The 10,916-nt window shown below is 42.4% G+C and overlaps 1 protein-coding gene across 4 annotated transcripts in view; it reads right to left on the bottom strand.

Moving 5' to 3' along the window:
- Nucleotides 1-10,543, bottom strand: part of LOC135525714 (uncharacterized) — a 12,177-nt gene extending 1,634 nt beyond the window's left edge. The window contains exons 1-8 of one of the 4 annotated variants that reach the window (XM_064953508.1): nucleotides 10,480-10,543; nucleotides 10,305-10,378; nucleotides 8,735-8,876; nucleotides 4,120-4,255; nucleotides 3,842-3,911; nucleotides 3,619-3,732; nucleotides 3,231-3,320; nucleotides 1-3,120 (exon numbers count right to left, since the gene is read on the bottom strand). The exon at nucleotides 1-3,120 is cut by the window's left edge and continues 1,634 nt beyond it. In XM_064953508.1, coding sequence (XP_064809580.1) covers nucleotides 1,865-3,120; nucleotides 3,231-3,320; nucleotides 3,619-3,732; nucleotides 3,842-3,911; nucleotides 4,120-4,255; nucleotides 8,735-8,868 — 1,800 coding nt within the window. In that variant the 5' untranslated portion in view covers nucleotides 8,869-8,876; nucleotides 10,305-10,378; nucleotides 10,480-10,543 and the 3' untranslated portion in view covers nucleotides 1-1,864. The other 3 variants (XM_064953510.1, XM_064953509.1, XM_064953511.1) reach the window with 3 other exon arrangements.
- Nucleotides 10,544-10,916: the final 373 nt, after the last annotated feature.

Raw genomic sequence — 10,916 nt, 5'->3', positions numbered from 1 at the left:
AGTCTGAGCTAATTTATTCTCGATTTCCCAGTTGTCTAGAGTAAAACAGCTCAAAGACTTCACTTATTTCAACAAGGCTTATGGACATGCTATATTACTTGTGCAAAAGGCATATTTTTCTCTCAATGTCTACTTTTAAAAGGTATGTGCTAGGGATGTGTATTTAAGTTTCATTTCCTGACCACAGTTCTAGCGGTGTCCCCACCCTTCCTCAGAAGGAATGCACAGTATTCAGCAGGGTTTTAGAGGGGCTGAATGTGGCACATTCTTTGGCATCTCACTTTCCACTGACAGAGAGAAATCCAGTAAGAGATAGTGAGCTGTACTTCCCCACTGTGGTGAGAAACATTTATTGCATCTGCACACAGAAGCACTTCCACAATATTTTGAATTGGAATTCTGATATGTGTTTAAATTGTTGTTATGAATGAGGTACAGATTTCAATGTGGTATTGTAATGCTGAATTTCATCTGTCCTCTTGTATTTCATTCTGCTCAGCCTATATGCTCTAATAATGACAGACATCTTACAACACTGAATTTATATTTGTTTTATATTGTACATAAATTCTAAATGGTTGGTTTTACCCCTCGCCAGTAAAGCTTTGAATAAATAAATGGAAATGCCTACTTGCCCACTATTTACTAAAACTACATACTGTGTACTAATATTACAACATACTATTTACAATGTACTGTTTAGTAGAAATGTATGCAGTAAGCAACAAATATCAACATACCACTCAGCCATACTGAAAAGGTGGCATCGAATGCTCAAACGCACTTGTTCCCTGCTATTTGTACATTTTTGTAGAGCGTGTCCCCTATTCTGATTATCAGCTGTTGTCAAATACTTGTGTGAAAAGATAATTATCTTCCTCAATCGTGTGCAGCAAATTCATAGAGGACACAACATTGTATCTGTCCCATTATGGCACAATTGAGGCATCTCCATTTTAAAGTAGTATATTTTAGTACAGTTGGTAAACAAACTGAAAGGTTGCATACTGACATCCGGAGTGTGTTGTCTGAACAGGTATAAAGCCAAGGTTGGTGATTTACTGCCACAACAGTTGTGGAATGTTTGCGCACAAGTATAATTCATTGGCTGATCCATCCTTGGACCTGTATGGAATTATATGATATATATATCCCACCCAGTTAACTACTTCAAAATGGGGAAAGTCCCCAATGCCCATGATAAAACACGTTTTTGGCCACTGGAGTCCTCTGTCATTCTCCACGCGCAAATTCTAATTGATTTAAAGCCAAAATTAGTATGACATCCTTGCACTTAAATCATACTACATTTTCAAAATGACAACACATTTTTGCATACCCAAAAAGCCTTCTATTTAAGTATGGGTATTTGGACATGCCCATAATGTTGTCCATTTACTTTGTGCACCACTATTGTCATTAAAGTATAATGTTTGTAATTCTAGAGAGGGAAAGAGTGTTAAGTGGACCCTTTTGAATGAATCTCAAGGAAACTAGTAACTCAATGGTTTATTACTGCGTTACTGCCACTTCACCCTGTAATGTGTTAGTAAATACAAACATAAAGCCTACTCTGGAACATGTTAGGTGACCCAGTTCTACTCTGGGCTTAGGATCCTTCCTTATGGAATATGTAGCATAGCATTGTACAGAGTTTAATGCTAAGCTAATGAAAGGACTGGAAATGGTGTGAAGGATAGGACAGTGAGATACCTGTCTCATGAGATCGTTTAAGATGTGGACTGGGTACAACCCTTATCTTCATCATCTGAGACATGTTACATCTAGAAATGACACAGCTGAGTCTATATAAATATAATTGATGACGTGACACACATTAAGTCTTGTGAGATATTCACGATGATCATCCCTCCATCTCTCCACTTCTCTCTGGTAATGGAGGTGAAAATCCCTCCGGTTCCTCATCCTCCGATGGAAGCACCGGGGGTGGGGTGGTACTTTTACTAAGCTTCCTTCTCACTCTAGCGTACATTGGATTCCACCCCCTGTCACAGAAACCCTCCTCTACCAATGAGAGAGGGCTTGTAAGGTCAAGCCCTTCTGGCTCTGTGACTGTGGTTGTTATTGGCTCATCGTCAGGCAGTGTGGTTGCGCTCAATTTATGGACCAGTTCAGCTATGGTTTCATACTCAGGGGTTATCAGATCCCCTGGCTCTGTGACTGTGGTTGTGATAGGGTCATCATCAGGCAGTGTGGTTGCACTCGAATCCTGGACCAGTTCAGCTATAGTCTCAAAGCCGGGGCTTGCCAGGTCCGCTGGCTCAGTGATTGTGGTTGTGTCATTGTCAGAATGTGTGGTGGATTTATTGACCAGTTCAGCTATGGTTTGAGAGCTTGCTGTTGCCAGGTCCACTTCCACAGAGTGTTCATTAGGATTGGGCTCCCCAATGATCTCATAGGTATGCTGGGGTCGGACATAGAGAGAAAGCCCCTGGTTCTGGCCCTCACCCTCCACATGAACCTCTACTTCAAGCTGAGGGTTAAAGCTGGAGCTGAGGCCCGCAGGGGCCTCCAGGAGGTCAATGTCATTCATGGTGGGGAATTCCACAGGTGCAAGGCTGTCCACAATGGGGACATCTATTATGGGAGCATCCAGATCCAGGGTGTAAAGAATATTTACGATTTGGGGATCTGGAGTGCCAAGGTCATTGATGACAGGGATGTCCACAGGTTCAAGGCTGTTTACAATGAGGGTGTCCAGCACCAGTGTGTCAAGACTGTTGATGACTGGGGCATCCAGGTTCTCTAAGCCAACTGGAGCATTCAGGATATCAAGGTCATTAATGACAGTGGCATCCGCATGTTCAACTGGTTCAAGGCTGCTCATGATCGGTGCATCCACAATTGTGGCTTGCAGAGGTTCAAGGCTGTTCACAATGGTGACATCCATGATGGGGTGATCCACGATAGGGGCATCCACAGGTTCAAGGATGGGGACAGCAACAGGTTCAAAGCTGCTTACGATGGTGGCATCTAGGGTGTCCTCTGAATAGACAGGTGGGGATAAAGATTCAAGGGGGGTGTCGACTTCCACCATGGCAACGGGGGCTGGGATAAAGTGGAGCTCAGGTGTGAAGTTCAGGACATCACTCAGGTCACCTACAAAGTGAGAGAAGTAGTAAATAATTGAGAAGTTTCACTTAAGCTTGGCCAAAAAGATTGAGCCCCATTAGTTTGAGGAAATGCATGGGTGATTTGTGATAGCCTACCAATGTCGACGGTTGTGGGAGGCGAAGGAGATATATCCATCATGGCCAGGGGGGTTCTGTTGGCAATCTGCAAGGCACTTGGAGAATCACCTGCAGGGCATCAAAACACACCTGTTAAACTCATCCACTACACCTGTGCTGTGTCCCAATAATATGACTTTCTAAAAAAAAATAAATCACTTGTTCTACTTCCCACAAATCTAATAGCATTGGATTGGTGGAGGCAAGGGAGTTTATATCAATATTCCTTATGCCATTAATTTCCTTTCAAGTCAGTGAAGGGAAGTGAACATATTGGGAGGTAGGAGAGATTGGGATGCAACCAGACATGTAAGAAATACGGAGGGAGAGGAACTTAGAGTGAAAAAGAGATTGGTGAAGATAGCACCTTGATCAGGTGCCTCCCTGTGGCTCCTCCAGGGTTTCAACCAGGTGACATCCTGATCAGCAGGAGGCTGCTCTGGGACACCAATGACACTGTCCTCAAGTCTGGGACTGAAATCTAACCAAGGAGGAGATGAAAACCGAACACACACTGTAAAGCAACCAGTTCTCCTCTCTGCTCGTTGTAATTAAATAACTGAAAAAAGTATAACAGTTGGGTTTCCCACCACTCTCATCTTTTCTGATGTCATTGATCATTGGGTTCTCCCTGGCGGCCAGGGCATCCTCTAGCTTCACCTGTCAATCAAATATCATCATCAGCAAATGACATCACAGCTATACTGGGTTCAGAATAACCCATCTCTCATCACTGGTCTCTAGACAAAGTACTCAAAAGGATTCCATCCATTGCATCCCTCCCGTTGCCCCCTTTTGTCCCTTCTACTCATTCCTTGCTTCCTCCACATCTCCCTACCTCCAATCTAACCGACTTCTGAGCACCTACCCCGACCCCAAGTGTAACCCTGGACAGGACATAGCTGTCATCATTGTTGTTGCCTGGCCCATATCTCACCACTCTGACCAGCTGTGACTGGGTTCTGTCCACCTCCTCACCACCATCCCGGAGCGTAAAGGAATGCCTGTGGAACAACACAAACGAGAGAATCAGAACTTGTACAAGAGCTATCTACCAATACTTTCAGTATGCTTAGCCAGCAGCATACCACCCTTCATCCCAGTGCTGGCCTGCCTCAAGGTAGGCAGGGTCAGTCCCTGGATGGAGGACCAGATGCTGCTGGAAGTGGTGTTGGAGGACCAGGAGGAGGCACTATCCCCTCTAGTCTAAGAAGATCCCAATGCCCCAGGGTAGTGAAGGGGACATTGCACAGTCATCTTTGGGATGGGATGTTAAACGTGTCACAGCCATTTTCAGACCTCGCCAGAGATGTTCGATCAGGTTCAAGTCCAGGATCTGGCTGGGCCACTCAAAGACTTGTCCTGAAGCCACTCCAGCATTGTCTTGGCTGTGTGCTTTGTCTTGGCTGTGTGCTTAGGGTGGCTTCCGTCTGTTGGAAGGCAAACCTTTGCCCTAGTCTGAGGTCTTGATCAGGTTTTCATCCCAGATTTCTCTATATTTTACTCTGTTCATTTTTCCCCTCGATCCTGACTAGTCTCCCGTCCCTGCCGCTGAACAACTTCCCCACAGCATGATGCTGTCCAACATTCTTCACTGTAAGGATGTGCCAGGTTTCCTCCAGACGTGAGACTTGGCCTTCAGACCAGTGTTCAATCTTGTTTTCATCAGACTAGATCATCTGGTTTCTCATGGTCTGAGAGTCTTAATGTAATTTTGGCAAACTCCAAAATGGGCTGTGTGCCGTTTACTGAGGACTGGCTTCCGTCTGGCTACTCTACCATAAAGGCATGACTGGTGGAGTGCTGCAGAGATGGTTGACCTTCTGGAAGGTTCTCCCATCTCCACAGAGGAACTCTAGAGCTCTGTCAGAGTGACCATCAAGTTCTTGGTCACCTTCCTGACCAAGGCCCTTCTCCCCCGATTGCTCGATTTGGCCGGGGAGCCAGCTCGGAGGAGTCTTGGTGGTTCCAAACTTCTTCCATTTAAGAATGATGGAGGCCACTGTGTTGTTGGGGACCTTCAATGCTCCAGACATTTTTTGATACCCTTCCCCAGATCTGTGCCCCGACCCAATCCTGTCTCGGAGCTCTACGGACAATTCCTTCAACCTTATGGCTTGGTTTTTGCTCTGACATGCACTGTCAACTGTGCAACCTTGAATAGACAGGTGTGAGCCTTTCCAAATCATGCCCAATCAGTTTAATTTACCACAGGTGGACTCCAATGAAGTTGTAGAAACAAGGATGATCAATGGAAACAGGATGCAACAGAGCTCAATTTCACATCTCATAGCAAAGGGTCTGAATACTTATTTACATAAGTTCTTTTTTTAATACATTTGCAAAAATTTCTTAAATCCTGTTTTCGCTTTGTCATTACGAGGTACTGTATGTAAATTGATGAAGAACATTCATTTAATCAATTTTATAATATGACTGAGTTGTAGCAAAATATGGATTAAGTAAAAGGGTCTGAATACTTTCCGAATGCACTGTACTTCATACATTTTTGCAGCTGGTACCGGGGGACCTTCAGACAAGTTTTGGGAAGCCTGTGGGCATCCTAGAGCAAAGCAACTGACATACCTTACCACAGATGGGGTCATGTTAGTGTGTAGCCAAAACTGTTCAGTTGCTACAGAAAGTTGACAGATCGGCTGTACCTACTTCAGACAATTCCCAAGACGCAGAAGAAGATTGTGTTCATTAGAGTCTCATTGGTCCATAGATGGGTCATAATTAGTAGGCCAAATCGGACACTACAGACAGTTGTGAGAAGACTGATTTTTGGGATGTCTCATGGTCTGACAAACACCGCTCTAGCTCTGTCACCTTTCACTGCGGAAGTGTGACAGGCGCATGCAGTGGGCAGAAGTATTCAATGCAAAAAAAACATTGCTAGCTTAAACTGACAGATTTTTATCACTATGCTAATTAGATTTCCGCAAGGGCATCGACCTTAGGGGGTTGAAGAGCAACTTCTCATTTAGAAAACAGCCTTTGGTATCAGTATTTACACTGACTACAAAGTGTAAATAGGATCATTTTGGACAAAGTCAGTCTAGTGCAGTGGTTCTTAACCTGGGGTCGATCGAACCCCAGGGTTTTGGTGAGTCAGTCTCATCTTTGGCTGCAGGTGATCACGCTACATCGCTTGGCCTATCTGTGCTGCAGGGAATTTGGTGCGCTCAGTAAGACTTGTCGTGATGGTACGTCTTGTGATTTCTTTCTTAATATTTTAATCCCTTCATACTTACTATGTCGAGCAAAAAAAAGAAAGGGGTCGGACGAATATGTACAATATAGATTCACATGTATAGCGGAACGTGATGGGAGTCAGCGTCCTAACTGTAATGCCAAGTTGAGCAATTCTAGTCTAGCATTGGCAAAACTAAGAGAACACTTCCTTAAGCTGCATGGAGATGGAAAATACAGGAACACAACGCTCGCTGAATTCAAGGTGAAGAGAGCCAGATTCGATGAATAGGCTACTCTGCCTGTTCTCAGCTTTGTACCCATCAAAAAAAAAACGATCCTCACAGCATCGTACGAAGTTGCTTACCTGATCGCAAAGCAGGGCAAACCACACACCATTGGTGAAACACTCATAAAACCAGCTGTGTTGAAGATGGCGAATATCATGCTGGGAAAAGAGGCTGAAGTTATCCCAAATTCCTATTTCAAATGACACCATCAGCGACAGAATAGAGGACATGCGCAAAGACATCTTGGCTCAAGTAGTTGCGGATCTGACTGGTTGCAAGCGAGGACAGACGATTTTTACAGGCTACCCGCTTCAGCACTCGACGTTCCCATTCTGTGAGCTTGAGACCCACTTCGCAGCTGTTGCTCCTAGACATTTCCACTTCACAATAACAGCACTTACAGTTGACCGGGGCATCTCTGGCAGGGTAGCAATTTGACAAAATGACTTGTTGGAAAGGTGGCATCCTAAGACAGTGCAACGTTGAAAGTCATTGAGCTCTTCAGCAAGGCCGATCTACTACCAATGATTCCCTGTGGAGATTGCATGGCTGTGTGCTCAATGTTATACACCTTCCAGCAACGGTTGTGGCTAAAATAGCCGAATTCACTAATTTTAAGGGGTGTCCACATACTTACACTATGTACAAAAGTACTTGTCGCTGATGATCATGGTGCTTTCAAGACAACTGGGAATTTGGAGAAGAAAAAAAATGTCAGTGAACTTCAGGTTGGAAAGAGCTCAAGAAAGGTGCCAGAGTTTCCGAGTTGGATGACAGTTCAAAACGATGTTTCTCAGTTGTATTTAGTTTTTTTTCCTGAGTTCCCAGTGGTCTTGAACTCACTGAAGTTGGAAGTCTGAGATTTCTGAGTTCCCAGTTGTTTTGAACACAGCATTAGTCTCAGCAGAGAGAGGGAGAGGGCAGCAGAGGATCTACCTCTCACGGTCCCACTCTCTCCTTCCTTTCCTCCAGCAAGGCTGACCATCCACCTGATGGCGAATCTCTAGTCACACCTCATCTGCCTCAGGAACAAATTCATGTTGTTCCTACGGCCAGATAGAGTGAAAGTTTCCTCTATATAAAAATAGGCAGGACTAGCTGCTAATAATAATAAAACCGCAGGGCTATCGGCTACTCATTCATTGCAGCTGCAGCGCAAGCAGAAGTAGAGAGAAGCTTGTTTTATGTTTTGTAGTAGTGTTGAATAAAAACAGTGTTGACTGTGCTGAATAAAACTTAGACATGAACTCACTCAAAACAGCAGCTCTTTGCTGTATTCTTTGACAGTCTCTCTCTAGTCATGAAATCTATCATAGGCTAGTATCGAACCTTTCTGTGGCCGGGGTCATGGAGCGATAGGTAGTCACAGTGATAACTAAAAGTAGCAGAGATCACCCTCTGGAACTTGGATATGTAAAGTATATTATGCTCAACAATATATTGAAAAAATATTCAAATCCATTTATATTTTCAATATTCATGATTATTTATATTCATAAATGCATGAAGAAATGTGTTATTGAAATGAAAATACTACTCATATTACAGAGCAAGCGGTAAAGTGTCATGTGACACCAACTATTTCTTTGTAGCACCTACAGATTAAACAATAGAGTTTTAAAGGAAGCCTGGATTAGGCCAAAATGTATTAAATATGCAGACTTTGATGAATTATTTCTCAATTATGCTTCCAGATACAAATGTCAAATACATGTCAACAATCCTGCCACCAAGGGACCCTTCTATGGATACAATTTAGTGAAAATCCCCAAAATCCTGGTATTTTTGTTGGTATAGTTTCGTGAGGGAAAGTGGAGTGGTGGGAAGGTGGAGTGTGAACTGTTGCACTGACACTATCAAATCATGCATGGAATGCAGTGTTTGAAGGTATGTGTATTCTCTCGCCTACCATGTATGGTCATATACTCAGGCATCAAATGCTCTCTCTTATGCAACAAAATATGTTCCTTTAGAAATGCAAAATAGTTGATCACTGACCTTCTACAGTTAGTGCAGAGGGCGAGGATGATGGAGAGGAGGAGGAAGAGCAGAGAGAACATGACGAAATCTGAAGCGAATGACCCCAACCCTGGAGCTGCCCATGGCCCCATGACCTCTCTCACATGCACCATGGTAACTGCTGTTTTAGGGGGACACGTTAGTGAGCGAGGTGGAGAGAAAGTGGGTAGGTGAATACATGCTTTCGTGTGCTTGGTTGACATACAAGCGTTTCATCTACTGAAATAAGTGTTTAGTTTGTGTATAGTTGGATTGATGATGTCAATATGTACTTATGGACACATTTATGGTTACATGATCAAAGAAAAGTTGTCAAAACAGAGTTCACATTTGTACACAGAGGATTTAGCTACACCCTACCCATGTACAGTTTGCACATAATATTATTAATGGAATGTTTAGAGTTCTTTGTATATTCACAATGTTGACTAAATTCTCATTGGGTGATTCCTTACGAAGCTATAGGACAAAAATACCATGTTGAGGATTTTCACAAAATGTAATCCAAGAATGGTCCTTTGGATGAAGGATTGTTGACAGATCTAAAAGCATAATTAAGAAATAATAAAAGTTGACATATTTCTGACATCTGGCCTTACCCAGGCTTCCTTTAAAACTCAATATTGGTTCACCTGTAGCTGCTACAAAGCAAAAATTGGTGTCATGCGAAGATTTACCTCTTGCTCTAACAGGAGTAGTATTTTGATTTCAATGAAAATTGCCTTACAGTAAGTCATGAATATTGAAAATTATAAACATAATATATCTTTTTTTAAAGTTGGCTTATTTTTAATAAATTGGTGAACATAATATACTCAACAGGCATTTCAACATTCCGGATACAAATGTCAATTATTTTTCCAAAGGAAAATGTAACAGACTTTTTTGCCCTAGTTTAGTAAGGAATCACCCTATTGTCATGCAAAACCCTCTGTCTGCACCCATATCTACTTAAGGAGGTGTTGGCTGCTTGCTTTTGCACTTGAGGGTGAGAGGTCTGCTTAGCCCCTTACAGTAGACGGTAAGACACCAAAAACATTGCCACTATTTTAAACAAAATAGTGAGGGAATTATATTGCTGGCAGTAATTCAGCACCTATATAAAAAATAAAAATAAAATACAAATTAAAGATGGGCCTAAAAGAATAAACGTGCACATGAACAAAAACAAGGACAGGATAGACAGATTCACTGCACAAACAAGAGGGCTCTGAAAATTGCTGGAATACAATCCAACAAATAAGCCTGTAATTATGAGAGAAGAGACAACAATACAGTCCTGTCACACATTATTTTTAACTCCCGGCCACATCAGGTACACCACTTACTGATAATTAAGTAGGAGTAGCTGCCTTTTCCAATCACTTACTGCACTTGCTCAATCAGTGATTATGATCGCAGCAAAAACAATGCCTGTAGGTAAATGCAGTGTGCAAATCATTCTAATCAAAGTAAAACAAATGGAAATGGTGATAAACACATGTTCATTATATACATGGCTTCTACAGATCGCTTGTAACAAAGTAGTATTTCATACAAAATAACTTACCTTGTGATTCACAGGGATAACCTCGACTGTTACAATCCAATCAAACGCATAACCCAAGGCCATCTGTCAACATCCTGTGTCCAATAGCAGAAAGAAAAATACTCAGTTATTAACATTCATATCAAATAAACATCTGACAACTGATATCGTTAAGATGGTTTATATTCTATACTACCATTCCAAGTGTGACCTAATGTCAGTTCCATTCTGTGTTCCCTGAAACACTTTCACCTGGTGGGAGGGATCTTACTGCCACTGCCAATCAATGACCCATTGATTTGAGCCAATCAAAATGGGATGCTGTTCATTGAAACACATTTTTATAGGATGATATAAGCCAGTGCTGATAAAAATTAGGGCGCTTGTTGTACTACTCGCTCTGTACCTGGGGTGTAATTCTCTAGGAACAAAACAGAACCAAACAAAACAAAGGGAACAAAATGGGGAATGACCTACATACATTTGTAACATAGAAAGTTTTTGTTGTAAAGCACAACTGTTTTCAACAGTTTGGACTAATGATTACACCCCTGATGGGAACAATCACCAAATCCAAACAACATACAGTGTATTGCAGATAAATATTGAAATAATATTGAAATGTAACATTTT

This window comes from Oncorhynchus masou, chromosome 32 (genome assembly GCF_036934945.1).
Source record: "Oncorhynchus masou masou isolate Uvic2021 chromosome 32, UVic_Omas_1.1, whole genome shotgun sequence".
Classification (NCBI taxonomy): Eukaryota; Metazoa; Chordata; class Actinopteri; order Salmoniformes; family Salmonidae; genus Oncorhynchus; species Oncorhynchus masou.
Note: the sequence above shows the minus strand (reverse complement) of the source record. Positions and strands in the feature narration are given on the sequence as shown.